We start from the raw sequence: 21,415 nt of genomic DNA on the forward strand, positions 1-21,415 counted from the left end.
TCCAACTTTAACCAGACTCGTCGAGTGCACTCGGGTGACTCGGCGAGTCCATGCGTGTCCTATAAGTCCTCCTAATGCCTCACTCGACTCGTCGAGTTAACCTTTCACTCGATGGGTTACCACCGATCACGAATCGCGGGACAACCCGATTCGACTCGTCGAGTCCTCTCATTGACTCGGCGAGTTTCCTCCATGGCAACACTCATTTGACCTTCTGAGGTCAGATCTGTTTCTCTAACTTATAGATCTGGCCTTCTAGCACCCAAAAGTCACGTAAAGGTTCAACCTTTATGTCCATACACCACACAACAAGCTCTATTTGATGAAATAACTCTCAAAATGGTAACCTAGACCCAAAACTCTTATGGGACTGCATAAAGCTGGAAGATTGGGACTCTCTGGACCTCTCAAGGTCCAGATCTAATGTCTATGCCTCAAAGGACTCCACATGCTCCATAAGCTCTACTAAAAAGGGGTAAAGAAACCCTAGATTCATGAGATCTACTTTATACACGAAAATAGGCATGGATTCATACCTCAAACAGCAACCTTTGAAGAAGTGATAGTAGATCTGAGCTCCTCAATCAGCCTAGTTTGAATCCCCTCCTTACTTCTTGCAAGAATGCACTAATGGTGATGTAATTAGCTCCTTCTCTCACTCTCTATGCTCTCTGGTTCATTAGGGTCTCTCAAGTGTGTGTGTGGCCGCAAATGAATGCCATAAGGGCCTTTAAATAGGTCACAAACCCGGGCAATTAGGGTTTCTCTGCCCAGCACCTGCTCGGCGATTCCCTCCTCTGACTCATCGAGTCCACTCATTAAATCCACGTGAGCAACTCGACTTGACTCGGCGAGTTAGTCCCTCAACTTGTCGAGTCCCTCCTTCAATCTCAAGATTAACATACACAGTAATGTTCCTGAAAATCCGGATGTTACAATTCTCCCCAACTTGAATTAGATTTCGCCCTCGAAATCGCTCCTCAACAATATATAGATCTAATCCAATAACCGAACAGCACCATCGAAAGGATCTCATACCATATAGCTATCTTCCTCTCTGGGCACCTGAATCCAAACAGGAACTCCTCCATGGAAAAGGACAGACCTATCTGCCACTACACTACCCCTTCTGACTCTCAAGAATCTGGAAACTCTAGTAGCCTGACACACAGCCACACCTCTCTCTCCAGATGTCACCACGTTATTCGCTCCTCGAATAACAAACCTCAATAGCTCACTGCCCCTCTGATTCTCTGGTGGGGACCGATAAAAACAAGTCCATGCCCAAAACTAGCTACCGATCACTCGTCCCAGACATGATAAACAATCCAGATTATATACCAAGGAATGAAAGGGTCACATCACACCAGGGACTCATCCACTGTACTGCAATCACAACCCTTCTGAACAACGAACCCTCAACACCTTGACTTCAGGCACGAAAAATGATCATGCTTGTTCAGAAGCGTCCTCCGACATCTGACAAACATAAACCTCAACTCCCTTCTCAATATCCCTTTCAAGACTGAGCACCAGGTCATCTCCCGACCCAGCAATTGAACCTCCAAAGGTTACCCATTGCGTGTACCAAAACGTCTCACTGACTTCCTTATCAATACAACTATCTCGGCCCAGTGTGACATACAAGTCGAGAAGTTCGCTTTACCTCAAGCGAATACGGAATTCGACTCACTCTCGACCTCTGCCGTCTACTACTCATTAGTTCCATGCGTTTTGCGGTTTTCTCATACCAACGAATTGACCCACTCCGGTCTAAGACACCAGATGGAAACAATACCCCCTTCCAAATGAAATTCATCTCTAAATCCGGAATCTCATTCTGCCTACTCAATACACCACTAGAATCGAACTCAACTCGAGAGTCTGGTCCGACACAGAATTGGAACCACTCGTCCCAACAAACCACTCAACTCATGACTCATGACCCGCAACCCATGCGCTCCTCACTTATCCACTTCCCTTTGGTTGCGACAACCACTACTCAATTCAGAATATAACGACTCCCAACAAATATGGAGACCCCAGTCTCGCCCCTGGTTCGACCACCGAGCTCCCACAAACTCAAATATTAGGGCTACCCAAGCCTAAAACTCCTTTGTGTCACGCTCTGATCAGAGAGTACTTCATCACAACATTCTCTCGCTGACTAGTGAGTACTACGGCTCCCCGCAGTATCACAACGACCTCTCACTGAATAGTGAGTACTACGGCTCCCCGCAACATCACAACAACCTCTCACTGATTAGTGAGTACTACGACTCCCCGTAGCATCACTACAACCTCTCACTGAATAGTGAGTACTACGGCTCCCCGTAGCATCACCACAACCTCTCACTGAATAGTGAGTACTACGGCTACCCGTAGCATCACCACAACCTCTCACTGAATAGAGAGTACTACGGCTCCCCGTAGCATCACTACAACCTCTCACTGAATAGTGAGTACTCTGGCTCCCTGTAGCATCACCGCAACTTCTCACTGAATAGTGAGTACTACGGCTCCCCGTAGCATCACCGCAACCTCTCACTGAATAGTGGGTACTACGGCTCCCCGTAGTCTTACCGCCCTTGCTCTTAACACTTCACAATCTCATCCTCAGGTCGACGCCACACTGCGATCATTAACTCATGCCCTGCAGACCAACCATAGGTGTACACACTTACCTAAATTATGCATTGCTATTTATGATGACATCCGCCATGACAAAACACCTTTCCCTGCTGCAATCCACATTCTCGAATAATCCCGCTTGATGTCAATTAGCTGAAAGGGCTCCCACTGGAATCGTAGAAACCTGATACACCACTCGTCATCCCATAACTCAAGTCTCAAAATAATCCGAATATTAGAACATTATACTCGGATACCTCGGTACACCATCACAGAACCTCATGATATCCTGTCTCAACCACTGATCTCCTACTTACAACATCATACACAGATACAACAATGCGTTCCTTCAGGATCCACAACTAATCTTCATGCCAAACATCACGTATATTCAGAATATTCCAACTCTTGATTGAAACACGGAAGAATTGCCAACGACTCAGAACATGTTGACGAACATCCGAAATTCCCTCCTCTATTGCCCAGAATCCCATAGTGCATGTCTCTATCCAGTTCCCTAACCGCTCTTGAACAAATCTCTGATCCTCTCGATAGAATACCCGGTTCTCCCCCACTCAGGGTTCGAACCATCACCAATTGGCGCACCAAAAATCTATTCCACAGACTGTTTCCACCAGGGACATCACACTTACTCTTGGAAGGTACTACGCAATGCTCAGTGGTCTCCCCGATAGAGACCCCGCAACTCCAAATACCCCGAATCTCAGATGAAATCCTCAGAAACTTCTCATCATGATTGCCTCTAATCATACAAAATCTCATACCATCCCATTACCGGACATCTCAACTGTCCAGTAGTAACTCTGACTCTTAATCTGAAATAATGAACTATCATACTCCTCATTCTCGACTCCTCAACCAACGTTCCATCACGTGGGTTGTAATAAGAGCGGAGACCTCATTACCACACTCGATACCCATCATAGACAATAAGAGCCACTGTCCCAATATCCTCTTCTTGATCGTCTGCCTCTGCAGCTAATACATGCCCCACTATGCTCAAATAGGGTGTATCCTTGTCCTTAACCATCTCAGTCCCCACGGACAACCTGCTCATGCTCTAACATTACCTCTCGGCAGACATACTACCCAAATACTCTGATGGAAGGTCGCCATCAATGCTAACCCGCAGGGTTTTACCCCCAAGCTCAGAAACCGAAATCTCAACACCTCTTATGTTTCCCACAGGTAACGGAAATTATACCACCCAGGTCACAGAAGGTGACATCTCTATTATCGGCTGATTGCTCAACTCATACCGCAACCCTCCATAAACGTCATCTCTACTCATCCCTGAGTCTTGCGACTTCATCTGACATCTTACCAAAAATACATTGGAATCATCTCGACTTCCCTCACAAGGGATGCTTCGTTGAAACTCGTTCAACATGGACCTCTGGCCCCATACTCCTTCACATCTGATCTCAGACTAACCAATCACAACAGAATAACTGGTAAACCAGAAGCACTAACCGCCACGAGTCATGGTACTCAAACCATGTGGCCACCTCTCGATCTGCTATGAATTATGGTACCCAAACCGTGTTCTCTCTTTTACCAATCTGCTACAAATCATGGTACTCGAACCATGTTCTCTCTTCCCAACCCGCTACGAATCATGGTACTCGAACCATGTTCTCTCTTCTCAATCTGCTACGAATCATGGTACTCGAACCATGTTCTCTCTTCCCAACCCGCTACGAATCATGGTACTCGAACCATGTTCTCTCTTCTCAATCCACTATGAATCATGATACTCGAACCATGACATCACCTTTTGATCTGCTACAAATCACGGTACTCGAACCATGAAATCACCTCTCGATCTGCTACAAATCATGGTACTCGAACCATGAAATCACCTCTCGATTTGCTACAAATCATGGTACTCGAACCATGACATCACCTCTCGATCTGCTACACATCATGGTACTCGAACCATGAAATCACCTCTCGATCTGCTACAAATCATGGTACTCGAACCATGAAATCACCTCTCGATCTGCTACAAATCATGGTACTCGACCCATGAAATCACCTCTCGATCTGCTACTTAAAACCTCCGGAATGTTCCCTATATCGAGTATGGGTCCTCTGCTTTCAGTAGTACGGGCCCATACTACCTGCCACATCTACCCATACTTTCTACACGGACCATCCCCGAGCTCCTAAGTAGCTGCTCAACCTTCTCGATCACCAATCCCGTCACGCGTGTTCGCTCCTCTGTGAAATGCTCTACTCTGTCAGCGTACTCATCTGACTAGGGTCACCCTTTCCTAGGCTCTTCCTAGGCTCTCACACTTCTCCGCCATCAGCTGCTGAAGAACTCCTTATGATGCCAGCCATCTACCTCCTGAATATCGTCATATTCACTTAGTAGCTGACTCTCATCACCAAGAGTTCCACAAAGCATGAAGCAGGCAGCATTCGAGGCATCGAATAATCTCTACCAACATGTAAAACCACTCTAGGTTATTACCCACTTGCTCTCCTCATACTCAAAGGATATCACCGAACTCAAGCAACTTTACCCCACGCGGGCATCTGACTACTCTCTCAGTAGACTCCTCAAATGCTCATCTAGGTATCTCTCCTAGATTACTCCTCTACTCAAATCCCTCTCTAAAAGGATTCCTGCTGGATACTCTTACTCAACACATACTCGAAAGCACATCACATATAACTGCACTCCTAGGCTAAGGCATCACAAATCAGGCCACTCTAGTCCTAAAGTATGAAATACCTAGCCTATCTCTAGCATGCATAATATCTCATAATACAAAAGTAAGGGTATTTTGGGAAATCACCATTCGGGCCCTGGCTGATTGTACATACTGCTCCAACTCGTTGTCTCTTAAACTCTTTCACATTTTATAAAAATTATCTTTTTCGAAAATTCTTCTCAAATCCTCAGTTTGAGTCTGAACGTACCCGAAGGTGCATCCGAATCCCTCAAACCAAGGCTCTGATACCAACTTGTAACAACATAAATTTTCAAACAACTTTTTCATTTTTAAAACACATAAAATATCTCATATAAATCATCTCAGAACTCAAGTGTATCAAATGTTATCATGGTAAAACATATCCCAGAATCTCAAATACAAAATCCTCTGTCAGTGTGTACAAATCATATCGGTGCCTTCCCGCGATCCTCTGAGGTACCTGAAACACATATCACCTAACACGGTAAGCACGAAGCTTAGTGAGTTCCCCAATTATAGTATATTATACTTATAATATATTAATAAAACACATATGATTTCTCAATTAATATATTATACTTATAATATATTTATAAAACACAAATAACATCTTTCTCAAATATCCATCCTATCAAATTGTTCTGATGAATGCAACCCAAAATGGACCATGCTACTATCGGGTCAAGTACATACCAATTATAGTTATGGGCTTAGACATCTAATCCAACATATTGTATGGTATGTGGTATGATGGGGGAACTCACTAAGCTTTGTGCTTACGATTTTCAATTTTGGTTTCAGGTACTTCGTCTTCGAAGGGAAAGGAGTCGGCATGATGGCAGCGCATTACACATGATTTTCCGCACATGAGATTCTTGGGATTTGTACTCTGACATTATTATCCTATGACATGTTTTTGAGATATATGACTTATGGGTTTTTTTGATATGAGATAACATTGATGATGTTTACAGTAATCTCTTTTATGAATTATTAAATTAAAAATGAAAATTTTGGTCTTGAATTTTGGGATGTTACAAGTTTGGACACCTAGTATGGGTCGGATCTGATTATTGATGGATGATTAACTTGTGATTGATATAGTGGGGATTCTTGCGGGCCAGCAGTCGTAGATTCTTTCTGTGAGATTCGGCAGTGCGATGTGAGTGCCCTCACTATGTTTAGTGGGTCGAAGGCACCAATGTCGGCCCATGGTTATTATGTTTGGTATTGTTGTTATCTACATGACTCTTGCATGTGTTATGTGTTATATGTGTAACAACATAAATTTTCAAACAACTTTTTCATTTTTAAAACACATAAAATATCTCATATAAATCATCTCAGAACTCAAGTGTATCAAATGTTATCACGGTAAAACATATCCCAGAATCTCAAATACAAAATCCTCTGTCAGTGTGTACAAATCATGTCGGTGCCTTCCCACGATCCTCTGAGGTACCTGAAACACATATCACCTAACACGGTAAGCACGAAGCTTAGTGAGTTCCCCAAAATACCACATACAGCACATAAGCCACTCAAGGCTACAACTCGGTATGACCCTCTGGTCAATGTGTCTCAGCGGGACCCTCCAGTCCCGTAGCTCGTTGGACCCTCCGGTCCGGTCTAGCTCGTTGGACCCTCCGGTCCGGTCTAAATCGTTGGACCCTCCGGTCCGGTCTGATGGAGGACCCTCTGGCCTCATAAGTCGTTGGACCATCTGGTCCGGTCTATATAACACATAGCATACATATATCATAATGCACATAATCTCAACATACACATAACGCATAAGACCCTCCGGTCTGCACATAGATACCACTCTAGGTAATGTGTAGTGAGAAGACTCACCTCGTATGATGTCTAGTATACTCTCGTTCTCGATATCCCCGATCTAGCCTCCTCCTATTAAAATGATAATATCTCTAATCAATACTCTCTTTATGTTCTCATCTCTAAAGAATGGGTAGAAGACCATTCTACCCCTCCATGGCCTCTCTTGAATCAGTTTGACCAAACCCTGAGGTCAACTGAAGTCAACTCCAGTCAACGGTCCAACTTTGACCAGACTCATCGAGTGCACTCGGGTGACTCGGCGAGTCCATGCGTGTCCTCTAAGTCCTCCTAAGGCCTCACTCGACTCGTCGAGTTAACCTTTCACTCGACGGGTTACCACCGATCACGAATCGCGGGACAACCCGATCCGACTCGTCGAGTCCTCTCATGGACTCGGCGAGTTTTGTCCATGGCAACACTCATTTGACCTTCTGAGGTCAGATCTGTTTCTCTAACTTATAGATCTGGCCTTCTAGCACCCAAAAGTCACGTAAAGGTTCAACCTTTATGTCCATACACCACACAACAAGCTCTATTTGATGAAATAACCCTCAAAATGGTAACCTAGACCCAAAACTCTTATGGGACTGCATAAAGCTGGAAGATTGGGACTCTCTGGATCTCTCAAGGTCCAGATATAATGTCTATGCGTCAAAGGACTCTACATGCTCCATAATCTCTACGAAAAATGGGTAAAGAAACCCTAGATTCATGAGATCTACTTTATACACGAAAATAGGCATGGATTCATACCTCAAACAACAACCTTTGAAGAAGTGATAGTAGATCTCAGCTCCTCAATCAGCCTAGCTTGAATCCCCTCCTTCCTTCTTGCAAGAATGCATTAATGGTGATGTAATTAACTCCTTCTCTCACTCTCTATGCTCTCTGGTTCGTTAGGGTCTCTCAAGTGTGTGTGTGGCCGCAAATGAAGGCCATAAGGGCCTTTAAATAGGTCACAAACCTGGGCAATTAGGGTTTCTCTGCCCAGCACCTACTCGGCGATTCCCTCATCTGACTCGTCGAGTCCACTCATTAAATCCACGCGAGCAACTCGATTTGACTCGGCGAGTTGGTCCCTCAACTCGTCGAGTCCCTCCTTCAATCTCAAGATTAACATACACAGTAATGTTCCTGAAAATCCGGATGTTACAATATGTTTACCGAGCAGAGCTCGATGCTAGGCGGGGCATGAAGAGTATATTGTATGCTAGTTAGCCGTATGTGTTTTGTGATTACCGGGCGGGGCTCGATGCCGGGCAAAGCCCAGTAGCTGCATTGTATGTTATTGTTTATGATTTTTGTATGTGTTAGTATGGTTATGTGACATATGTTTATGAGTATATTGGGCGGGGCCTAGAAATAACATATATGTATACCGAGCGGAGCTCGATGCCGGGCGGGGCCCGAAGCCGAGTGGGAACTTGATACCGGTCGGGGCCTAGTATGTGATTTATTATGTATGGTATGTGGTATCTTGGGGAACTCACTAAGTTTTGTGCTTACAGTTTTCAGTTTATGTTTCAGGTACTTCGGTTTTCAAATGGAAGAGCTCGGGATGATTGCAGAGCACACACCACATGTTTCCGCATTCTGTGATTTACTCTGATAACGACGATGTATTAATATAGCTTTGATTACCTTGGTTTATGAAAATGAGATGATGTACTATTTAGTAATTTAAAAATGAAAAGTTTATGGGTCTTGTTTTTGGGACGTTACAACTTCCCTTTAACGGACCACCTCACAGTCAATCTTCATCGGTCGAGGCCTAGATCAATGCTTCTCTTTAACCTAACATAACCACCACACTGTCAGTCTTCATTGGTTTCTTCGCTTTTATCTTCTTCTCAATCGCTATTTTCGTGTGTTTTTAGTCGTAGTTCCGGTATATGTTTATATAGAGTTTGAATGTTTAAGAGTGGTGGTTTTTATTTGTGTTTTAATTGAGTTTGGTAAAAAAAATTGGGAAAAATAATTTAATTGGGGTGGATAGGTGTTGATTTATTTTTTATTTTCAATAAATTATCTTAGGGAAGTGACCAAAAAAGTTGATATATGAGGTAATAGCGGAGACTTGAAAATATAATGTCGGAAGTGATGGTGGACAGTAATGGAGGGAGACTCGAAAATATAATGTCGGAAGTGATGGTGGACAGTAATGGAGGGAGACGGGAGATAGGGTGGGTGGGATTGTGTGTGGTAAAACCTTTATAATTAAATTTAATGATTTTTAAATTTTTAAATAAGTTTTAAAAAAATTAAATTAAATTAAAAATGATAAAATAGTCATTTTATCATTTTTAATAGTAATTTTACATGTTTATAAAATTGAAACCATAAAGACCATTCACATAAAAATGGAGATTCACAACGACTTTTGTTACACCATATGAATCAATAGTTATACATCCCCCCCCCCACCCCCCCTCTTCTTCAACTTCACACCATTTGTTCTTTATTCTCATCACGATATCTTCTCTCTCTCTCTCTCTCTCTCTCTCTCTCTCTCTCTCTCCTTACCTCTGTGGTCTTCTCTCTTCTTCATCTTCTCCCTCTGATGAAGTTGAAGAACCCTAAGCAGGGGTAAAAACATCATTACCACCCTTCCTCTTCTCCCCTCCCCTTAAACTCGAGAACACATTTATCCTTTCCTCATTCTCCTTCCATCTCATTCCCTTTCTTTCCCCTCCTCTCCCTTCCCTTCGCCCTCGTTAAAAAATAATCTTGAGAACACGATGTTAATCTTACGTATCCCTCCCTCATTTTCTAAAGTAGCGTTCTTCTTAGAGCATTTTATATATCATGTTTCATTAATTTTTATTTAGCCAAAGTTATTGTTACAATCACTTAACATTTTCAAAAGAAATTTAACTACTCTAATCTTATTTATCGTAAGTTATATAAAGTCCCCTCATATAACGTTACACATAAAGAAGATTAACTACTTGTAACACCCGGATTTCCAGGTATATTATTTTAATTATTTATTTTTGAGAATCATTGATCTACTCGACGAGTCGGTGCTATAACTCGTCGAGTAGAAGCGGGGTGGCCACGTAAGTTTAATGAACTACTCGACGAGTCCAAGAGTAGACTCGCCGAGTAGGCGTTGTGGGTGAAAACCCTAAATCCTCGGGCCTGTGCCCTATTTAAGGAACCGTATGGCCCTCATTTGCGGCTACCAGTCCAGAGAGAGAAACCCTAGTGAGCTTGAGCGTGTCGTGTGAGGAGAAGGGTTATTTTAATCCTTGTTGGTGTGGTTTTTGCAAAGAAGAAGGAGATTCCAGCAAAAGAAGGTCAAGGGGGTTGCTATTCTGTGGTTTCAAGTAAGGAAACTCCATCTCTGAGGTATTAAATCGAACCCTTCTTATGTTTTGGTGTAGAACCCTTGAATCTAGGGTTTTCTCTATCCTTTTTTGGCTTGGATATGATGCTTATGATGTCCCTTTGAGTGTTAAACTCTGGATCTGGACCTTGAGAGGTCCAGAGAGCCCTAACCTCCCTGCTTTATGCTACTCCATTAGAGATATGAACCTAGGTTGCCATTTTACAAGCTATTTCACCAAAAGAAGCCGTATGTTGGTTGCATGAGTATAAAGGTTGAACCTTTCCGTGATTATTGTGTATGGGAAGGTCAGATCTATAGGTTAGAGAAACAGATCTGACCTCAGAAGGTCGTTTGAGCATTCTCATGGAAGAAACTCGCCGAGTCCATGAGCGGACTCGATGAGTCGGATCGTGTTGCACCACGGTTCGTGTTCATGGGTAACCCGTCGGAGAAAGGTTGACTCGACGAGTCGAGTGAGGCCTTGAAGGATTCAGAGGACACGCATGGACTCGCCGAGTCACCTGAGTGCACTCGACGAGTCTGGTCAAAGTTTAACCGTTGACTGGGGTTGACTTTTAGGGTTTTGGTCAAACTGGTTCAAGAAAGGACAGGGAGGGGTAGAATGGTCTTCTACCCATTCTTTAGGAATAAGGACAAGAGTAAGTATTGATTAGAGATGTTATTATGTTGATAGGAGGAAGCTAGATCGGGTTATCGAGCAAGAGAGATTATCTGACATCGTACGAGGTGAGTCTTCTCACTATACTTTACCTGGAATGGTAACTATGAGTGACCGGAAGGTCTTATGTTTATGAGTTATGAAATGTGTGACCGGAAGGTCTTATGTGCTAGGACGAGTACATGATATATGTTCCTATGTGATATGTATATGTTATGTATGTTATGAGTAGCATGGTATGGATCGGAAGGTCAGTGTGATATGGACCGGAAGGTCAACATGGTATGGACCGGAAGGTCAACATGGTATGGACCGGAAGGTCGACAGAGTAGGATCGGAAGGTCGATGGAGTAGGACCGGAAGGTCTACTCCAAGAATGGGACCGGAAGGCCCCTGAGACACATTTACCGGAAGGTCTAGTAGAGTTATAGCCTCGAGTGGCTAGTTGTATGTGCATGGTATTTTGGAGAACTCACTAAACATTTATGCTTACCGTTTATGTGATATGTGTTTCAGGTACCAGCGAGGATCGCAGGAAGGCGCCGACATGATTTGTACACACTGATGGAGTTTTATGTATTGAGATCTTGGGATTGTTTTATTTGGATGACATATGTTACACTGGGTTTTGATGTATGAAATTATGTTTTAAAAACGAAAAATTATTTTGGAAATTTACGTTGTTACACTACTCTAACCTTATCTATCGTAAGTTATATAAAATCCCCTCGTATAGAGTGATTTTTTAAAACACATTTTATATAACTTGATATTTTTCAAATACATCTCATATAATTCAACATTTTTAAGCATACGTCATAGATAGACGGGGTGTGCGATGGATCTCCGATGGCGCTCATGTGTTGGATCTCGGTTGTTCTTCATCTTTATGGGTTCACGATGAGAGATGCGGTGGAGAGTAGGTTTATGACAGTGGACAACTATATAGATTAGGATTGTGTTCTTTGTGGGTTACTTGTTGGTTTAAGAAGAAAAAGAATGAATGATGACCATGAGAGAGAGAGAGAGAGAGAGAGAGAGGCCATACTTTATTTTTTATTTATTCAAATAATAAGATAATGTTAAAAAATGTAAAAAGAAAAAGGATAAATCAATATTTTCACCATAAAAAAAATTCATATTATAAACCTTTCATGCAAATTGAAAATATTTTGGATATGATTCACAGTTCTTTGCAAAGACCTTTGCACTTTACTCAAAAAAAAAAAAAAAAAAAAAAAAAAAAAAAAAAAAAGGGTTAATGCTTTAATTTAATGTCCACTTAAAAACATGTAGAAGGTCACCAGAGTAAATTTAAATGCAATAGTAACATTTTAAACTTAAAATAATTGTTTCTTAACAAAACGATAGTGGGTGTTTTTGGTATGATCTTATTGACCTTTAAAACACATGAACTCTCTCTGATTTGAAGTTCCGGAGCTTAAGGAAGCTTGGACGATAAGCGATTCCAGTGAAACATGGGTCAAAAAAATCCGAGTTTGCAATTGTTCCCTTCTCAAAAGAACACGCCAACAATTTGTCTTCATAATAAACCATCAAAATTGTTCCATCATTTAAACGTTCAATCAGACACACAGGTTCCCACATCAACCAATCTAAAGCAGGGCTAACACCTTCCTTGATCATCACCTCTCTATGCCAAGATTCCTTGATCCCATATTCCCTCATCACCCACAGCGTGAATTGAGACTCAAAGGTATCAGATTGACATAAACAACCTTTAAGAACTGCCAAACTTAGGAAATGGTGACTTCCTTGTATAGTTTCAACAGGAGGAGATGGGAACAACTTAAATGTCTCGTTATCCAAATCAAAAGCAAAAAGTTTTTCAGGGGAATCTTTGCCAAACACAGACCAATGAACATGGCCATTGAAAAATAGCCCAAAGAAACCTCCAATCGTGTAAGGGACATGACCAAGACTTCTCCATTTACCCATGCCAAGGGTGTAAACTTCAGCTTCTCTGATCCGAGATGTGGATGTAGTCCCTTGGAAGATCCGTATCACTTTGTATTCTCGTGTCCTTGAACAGACTCCAAAACCATGCTCGATTCCCCCATAACCTTGTTTATGGTAATGTTGTGTGGGGAGGATCATATATTCCCTCCATCACTGGATTGCATATGAAATAGTTATCAGAGTTAAGTCCATTCCACAGGCAGAGCAAACCATTGACCGAGCCCACAACAAGTATTTGAGCGTCTTGGAAAATGGGTGCAAGATTAAGGTCAAGACTCATGGCAGGGTCATGCTGTAAATTGTGGTGATTGACTTTGTTTTCAAGCTCCACCCACTTCAAAATACCTGCTCTCTCGTTAATTTCAGAACTATGATGAATCATAAGGCTTGCAGGTGATCTTGAGAGTTGAAGATTGGCAAAGTAAGAGTCGGAAACGAGATCCAGCCACTTCTTGCATACACACTTGCATTGGATGATTGTCTTCACAGGAAGTCTTGACAGAATGTCGGACATGACAGGTACTGGTAAGTCTTCCATTGATATGACCTGTTAACAAACCCTAATTAGAATTCCTAATTCACAAATTAAGAAACCCTAACAAAAATGATACTGGTAGCAGAATGCTACTAACCAAAAACTGTCCGTAAAACAAATTACTTTAAAAAAAAAACATTACAAATCAAAAAATGGTTGACAATCAATAAGTAGCAAATAGAATCTCAATTAACAATATAACTTTCCTACTGATAAATAATCATCATCATCATCTAAAACGAGTATTACTTAAAAATATTTTCAAGAGAGATCAGGAGGCGAGACTCGAGAAAAAAAACTGATAAAGAGAGACCACTCACCAAGATCGAAATCGAAACCGTGAGACTGCAAAAGAAGCGGCAGGACTCCTCAGTTTTGTTTCAGAGATACGATGGGCGGGACTTTAAAAGAGGGGAGGGGGCGCTCAAAAATAAAAATTGGGGGCGGGATACCTTTTTCATTTGATAAAAATTTAATGTTAAATTTTGACAAAATTGTAGTTAGGTAATTTGGTTTACTATTTCTTGGATAGGATGATAGATCCAACACATTTTAATTTTATAAATATATTTCTTTTAGTGGTGAGCATTGGTCAGTTTGAGTCATGAGGCAGTTTTGATCTAAAATCGAACCAAAACCAATTTATCAGTATTCAGAAAACTAAAACCCAACACAACCCAAAACAGTTGTGTTCGGTTTCTTAGTTTTCGGGTTTTCTCCGGTTCGGTTTCGGATTGGTCGGTTTTAAACCCATAAATCTTAAACTTAGCAACTCAGCCACCAATTAATAAAGAGTTAGGTTGGGACTAACTAATTCTCAAGAGTAGTAGTAGTCTTATATAGAAGGCTTGAGTCGACATAGATTTATACCACCACCGACGTTGGACAACTCCAACTATATAATGAAAAGGAAGGAAGAAGATACAATGTTAATATAGGATTTGAGATGGGAGAAGGTTTCATCCCACCACCGATGTGGGATGAATTGAACAAACTAGTAAACTTTAGGGGGTGTTTGACTTAGCTTTTTAGAGGCCAAAAGTCATTTTAGGAAAAAATAGAAGGTAAAAGATGTTTGGCAAATGCATCTTAAAAGCTACTTTTGGATTTGGATACAAGTAAAAATGAACTTTTTGGAAAAGTCAGGAAAACCTGACTTTTTGTAACTTTTCAAAAAAAGGACTTTTGCACCCTAAAAAACTAAGTGAAACACTCCCTTAATGCGTGGAACAAAATCATTGCTTATAAGTAGCTCAAGGTTGTCTGGCAACGCATTGAACCAATTCAGCTACCATGTCTTTGCGATTTAGCTATACAAAGTATCTATATATCTATGGAATCTCTTTAGAAAATATATATTTTTAATAAATTCGGTTCGGTCGTTTTTTATCGGTTTTTGCATATTCTAAAACCGAAATCGGACCCATTATTTCGGTTTTTAAAAATTCAAACTCAAACCATCGGTTTTTACTTCGGTTTTGGCTTTTTCGGTTTTTCGGTTTCTGGGTTCGGTTTTTCTCACCCTTAATTTCTTTTTTGAAGAATATTTTGTTTGTTATTTCTGTCTAAATAATAATGATTTTTTTCTTTTTGTTTATGTAGCTTGTTTTTTATATTTTTAAACATTTATTTAGTATTCATTAAATTATAGAAAATACATAATTTCTTTATTTATAATTTACAAAAGATAATATGATAAGTCTTTTATTTTTTTATTATGTTTTTTGTTATGTAGATGATTTTTATGGTTTCAATTTCTTATGTTGTTAGTTAATGTAGTTATATTATGTTTCATAATTGATCTAAAATTACTATTTTACCTATAGTTTTATTTTTTATTAATTTTTGTTTCTTAGTCTATTGGTTAGATTTCTCATACATTCCTTTCATTATGTCTCTCATCTTTCCACATGTGCTACCACACATTGTCACCACAACCACTTACAACTACCACACATTGTCACCGCAACCACCTATTGTCACCACCCAACACTGTCGCAATCACCCAAAATCACCCAAACGCCACATCTATTTATCTATCACTTCCACAACCCAACGCTGCCAAAAGACAAAGTTGCCAAAACTATCGAATTTATCACCATCTATGTCATTCCAAACATTACCTAAAGACAATGTCGTATGAACCACCACCATCACTCAAGTTGACCACCAATGTTGCTTCATTTCAACCTCGTAGTACCACAACATTGTCTTCATATCATTTCTCATCAGCCACCACAACGCTACCGTAACAACCAAAAAATCGTGATAAAATTTCTCATTGAAAGACTATCAATTTCATTCATTAAATTGTTTCAAAACCATCACCAAATATAATATCCAAAATATGAGTACAATTATTAAAAATGCGGAAAACATAATGGGAGGATGTTGTGTCATCACGTCGGGTCCTTCCCTTTCGAACCAGAAGTACCTGAAACCATAAACATAAACTGTAAGCACAAAGCTTAGTGAGTTCCCCAAAGTACCACATACAAATCATACAATTGGGCTTAACCCTAGGGTGTGTTCCAACCCAATACACATATATGGTCCCGGCCCTGGGGCCTCGCCCTAGGCTATATTTCAACCCGATCAACAAATATGGGCCCCGCCCTGGGGTATATTTCAACCCAATCATACAATAGTGGGCCCCATCCTGGGGTCTATTTCAACCCGAACATGCTATAGTACGCCCCACCCTGGGGTTATTTCTAGGGCTGTGCATGGGTCGGTTTGGGTCGGTTTTGGACCCCAACCCAACCCAACCCGTAAATGATCGGTTTCTGGTTTTCAGAACCCAATAGGGTCGGTTTCTGGTCGGTTCGGTTTCTCGGTTTCTGATATCGGTTTGGGCGGTTTCTCGGTTTCTTGGGTTCAACCCATACACTTACGGTTTCTGGGTTTAAACCCATTTTCCAGAAATGTAACAATTAGTTAAATAATTCAAAAAACACCTAATTGAAGTTAAATACTTCAAAAAACATGAGTTTTACAACCAAATTGTCTATTACAACCAAACACACAATCAAACTAAAACACAAAGTCCGAAATTGTCGATTAGACGATTACAACCAAACACACAATCAAACTAAAACATAAAGTCTGGAATAGTCAAATAGTCGATTACAACCAAAAGTCCAAAACATGCAAACAAAAATCTTCAATCCACATCCATGTAAATCTCTTCACCAATTCCCCATTCATCTACAAACCAAAAAACATTAGTATTGATCAATGATTATTGAGTAATAAACTTGTGTAAAAGTATAAAATTATAATAATTGAGTTATAAACCTTTAAAATTTAAGTAAAATCTTCATCCATGCAACTCCCTTGACCACACCCCAATTCCTCTACAAACACAAACGTACAAAACAATAGTATGTAATTAGTTAATTATAAACATATATAATTACAAACTTATAATTATGTAAAAAATAGTAAAATATTTACCGGTTTCTATTGGCACCAACTTCTCTCGCGTCTCTTCCATATATAAAGTCATCATATTTTTAAACTGGATATCAATTGGGGTGTCCCGTATCCAATCTTGTGCGCAAATTAAAGCTTCGGCAGTCACATGTGTAAGGGAGCTTCTACTTTCATCAATCACCCTCCCGCCAGTACTGAATGCGGACTCTGATGCAACTGTAGAGATTGGCATTCCTAAAACAAGTTTCGCCACCTCAGAAAGTACAGGAAACTTTGTTGAATTAGATTTCCACCACCCCAAAATCTGGAAATCCTCCGCTCGCTTTTCCATCCCATCTGATAAATAAATCTCAAGCTCTGTTTTATTAAACCCATGGCCATGTTGTTCCATAAACCTTTCAAAATCGTCTTCCATATCAACACCATGCCCAAAATCAAAATAACTAGGTGTAGAAGACGATGCACTCCTTGTCTTTTCACATCTTTCTCTCTCCGTCTTGTTCTTGAAGTTTTGAAACAAGTCTTCTAGTGTTTTGTTGACATGCTCTAGAATTGTTTTTGTTTTGGTAGAATTCTTACCATAAATCAACTCCAAGCAATACTCCAAATAACACATCTTGTTGCGGGGATCTAAAACGACAGCAACATGAAGCATGAAGTTCATGTTCTCAATGTTGTCCCAATATTTGTCGTACTTTTCTTTCATCGACTTTGCCATCCTTTTCTTTTTCTCGTCTGTGCTTGCACACATTCTAGTTATGCTTGCTTGCATTGTCACAAGTTCCTTAAAAAATATATTTGCTGTCACATATATGTACATATATAGATAGATAGATAGATAAAATATACCTAGCAACCTCCCAATCGTCGGCATCGGGAGTCCCCACAACTTTCTCATTTCTTCTTCTTTTTCTCGTAGTCACCTCACCATCATCAACCTCACTTCCGCAAATTGCCAAATCGACAAAAAAGAACAGAAATCAGAAAAAAAAACGAAATCAGAGACACGTTGACACATTCTAGTGATTCTACATGAACACAACATTCAGATTTCAGAACATAAGCACATCAAGGGAAATAAGAAAAAAAAAACGAAATCTGAGGAACGAACCGTATTTGGTGGCGCCGGAAGTTTGGGGTTCCGTCGGAGCCTCGGATGTGTGCGAGCGGCTAAGCGTCGGAGGATGGAGGACCCTCGCTTCACTCTTCAGTCGTCTACTCGTCTTCAGTTCAGTGGGATGCGCCGATGGGGAATGCGAGACTGTGAGTACCGAGGGCGAGTAGGGCAAAACGAAAACGGGAGTCAATGACCTAGGCTTCTTTTATTTATTTTTATTTTTTTAATATACATATATATATATATATATATATATATATATATATATATATATATATATGTATATATATATATATATATATATATATATATATATATATATATATATAAACATAAAATAATCAGTAAAAAGCATCAGGTTTGCGAGTTTACTGCGTCGGTTTCTCGGTTTTAAAGAGGGGTCGGTTTCTCGGGTTGTTGGGTCGGTTTCTGGGGGCAAAACCGAAACCGAACCCGAAAAGTCGGTTTTTACAAATTTAAAACCCACACCGTCGGTTTTGATTCAGTTTCGGTTTTTTCGGTTTCGGTTTCGTCGGTTTTTGTCGGTTTCTCGGTTTCTTGGTTTGGGTTTGCTCACCCCTAGTTATTTCAACCCGAACATGCAAACACATATATGTCACATAACAACTATCATCCTATATAACACAGTAATGGTCCGATATTGGTGCCTTCGACCCATAGATACAATGAGAAAACTCACCTTACAGACGAATAATAAGTTGAAACCACATGCTGCTCCGAAACCAACTCTACCGGTCACATTTACAAATAACAGTGACCAAAACTCTGGCTACAGCTCAAAATAGCCCTAAGTCAAACTTGGTCAAAATCCTACTCAAGGTCAAAAGTCAACCGAGTCAAATCCATTAGACAAAACTCTAACATAGGGTCTCACGTTGTGACCAGTCCTTGGTCACGTCGTGAGAGTCGACTAGGTTCGATCCCAGAAACTCGCTCCCAACTCAAATAACTCGAACATAAATTCTTACTACATTGACCTCACGATGTGGGAAACACAGAGTCACGTCGTGAGTTCCATGAACTCAACGATATACGAGGTTAATATTTGGTCGCGTCGTGACTACGGTCTAAAGCCAAAAGTCAAGATTTTAAGTTCTTATTTTGTTAAGCCATTGAGTCCAAATCATCCAGAAGCTAAAGGGGACCCTTAAGGTGCATAAAAATGTTTGCTTTATGCTCATGCTTGCACCATGCATGACCCAACCCATTCTAGGTCAAAAAGTGGAAAAATATGCATCAAGTCTCATGCATGGCTCTTATACTCCACCAACTTCTAGATGTAGACAATATGATGATCAAGGAACCCTTAGAATCCATAAAGTTGCTAACTTTATGAATTTACTTCACTCAAGTATGCTTAACATGAAGAAATATGGATAAAATCCTAGATCAATCCATAATATGAAATAAAGTTTAAACCTTTGACACTTACAATGGTCCAACAAAAAGAAAAGATGATGATGATGATGATGCTTTGCCTACTCCACCACTAGAGCACTTCTTTCCTCTTCTTCTCTCATTCTTCAAGCTAGAAAATGCACCAAAAAGGACTAAGGGCTTCAAGATTGATTGAGATAAAGGTTTATGGAGGCTTGGAGTGTGAGGGAGGCTGAGGGTGAATGACCCTAGCCCTCTCATTCCATTAAATACCGAAAAATTAGGGTTCTAATCACTAGACTGCTCTCAATTCGTGAGCAACAAGGGCTCACGTCGTGAGACTTAAGGAATGTGAGTCAACAAGTCAACACTGGCTCACGACGTGAGAGGGATTGCTCACGTCATGAATACATCCAAATGCTAAAGAAACCCTTGAAATCATGTACCTCAAAGCTAAATGTTACAGCTGCTTCTGTAACGCCCTGCCCCGAATCGTTACCCATTTGGGTGTGGGTGACGTAATTTAGATGATTCGGGTGTTTGAATTTGTTTTTGGAGCCAAGGGGTATTTTAGTAAAGTATCAGTGCGGGCTTTTATGCAAATTGGATTCTTATTCGGGAAATTTTATGGCAGTTATGATTTGATGAAAGCATAGAGCTTATCGTTACCTTTTCATGGATATAAGGACCGTTAGAATCGGATTTATAACTAAGTAGTTATGGCCTTTAGAGTATTTTGGGGTTTAAGAGGAAACTTGTGTACGCTGGGCATACATAGGAAATACGTGGGGCGTACTGGTGCGAAGGGTAGTACGCGAGGCGTAATTTGGTGTACACTTAGCATATTGTGAAGGGTGGATCGGGAGTGTGAGGCCTCATACGCTGGGCGTACGAGGATTACACGGGGCATACGTGGAGTTAGTGGAAACCCTATTTTAGGGTGTTGTACCCTATATAAGAATCTTAAGTCTGTAGGGATGGCCTCTTCGCCAGCCTCCATGCCCCCAAAACCCTAGAAATCGTCTCTTAGCCTCCATTGTTGTGCATTTGAGTTCCTAAGAAGATTTTGGTGGTTGTATTGCTCCTTGCGAAGGAAGTATAGAAGTTGGAAGGTGCTTTGCTTGGTGCGAAGGTTGTAGATCCAGAATCATCACCCTTGTTGCAAGCTTATTGAGGTATCAAGTTCAAACCTTGTCTTATCCATGATTAGATCTCTTCATTTCCTTGTTTATATGCTTTTGGTCCCTTTTTGGATTGGTTTGAGGAGTGGGATCGTTCAAAGGACTTATTATTTTAAATATGAGCTTGTTTTAGAAAGTACATGTCTTCCCCATCCCGGAAATATAAATTTCATAGAAATCCGACTCCGTATGAATTAGATAAGATTTTTAAAAGATATAAAAGTCAGTCGCGCACAAGGAATGTGTGACGTAAAAAGCTACGAAGAGAATGGTTGACTTTTAGCTAAAGCCACCAAAAAGAAAATCGTAGTACTCTTTAAAATAAGAATTTTGAAAAAAAGAATGTCAAAAACGGAGTCCGTACGAGAGAGTTATGATTTTAGCAAAATCATTTAATTTTATAAAAATATGGACGAAAAAATAAAGTCAAAATTTGCCGAAGCAGTCTAAACGAAAGTTGTAGATCTCATCGATAGCTACGTGTGGATAAAAAGAACGTCAAAAACGGAGTTTGTATAAACGAGTTATAATGTATAATATCATATTTACGTATTAAAACAAAG

The 21,415-nt window shown here is 40.5% G+C and overlaps 1 protein-coding gene across 1 annotated transcript; it reads right to left on the reverse strand.

Annotated features, from left to right (window-relative positions):
• Positions 1-12,389: 12,389 nt before the first annotated feature.
• On the reverse strand, positions 12,390-13,724 carry LOC145140068 (F-box protein At3g07870-like). The gene is made up of 3 exons (XM_079073680.1): positions 13,397-13,724; positions 12,623-13,290; positions 12,390-12,416 (listed from the first exon to the last, which is right to left on the reverse strand). The coding sequence occupies exons 1-3, from the start codon at positions 13,722-13,724 to the stop codon at positions 12,390-12,392; spliced, it is 1,023 nt and encodes a 340-aa protein (XP_078929806.1).
• Between the last annotated feature and the right edge of the window lie 7,691 nt (positions 13,725-21,415).

The sequence above is a fragment of the Lactuca virosa genome, chromosome 9 (assembly GCF_052849685.1).
Source record: "Lactuca virosa cultivar CGN04683 chromosome 9, Lactuca_virosa_CGN04683_v6, whole genome shotgun sequence".
NCBI classification, from domain to species: Eukaryota; Viridiplantae; Streptophyta; class Magnoliopsida; order Asterales; family Asteraceae; genus Lactuca; species Lactuca virosa.

Excerpts from the sequence above, each read along its gene's own strand:
- LOC145140068 (XM_079073680.1), bottom strand. The coding sequence starts at position 13,724 with ATGGAAGACTTACCAGTACCTGTCATGTCCGACATTCTGTCAAGACTT. Across the intron at positions 13,291-13,396 it reads TGTTGTGGGCTCGGTCAATG|GTTATGGGGGAATCGAGCAT; the intron begins GTTTGCTCTGCC and ends ACCATAAACAAG. Across the intron at positions 12,417-12,622 it reads GGAACTTCAAATCAGAGAGA|TGCAAAGGTCTTTGCAAAGA; the intron begins GTTCATGTGTTT and ends TTTTGAGTAAAG.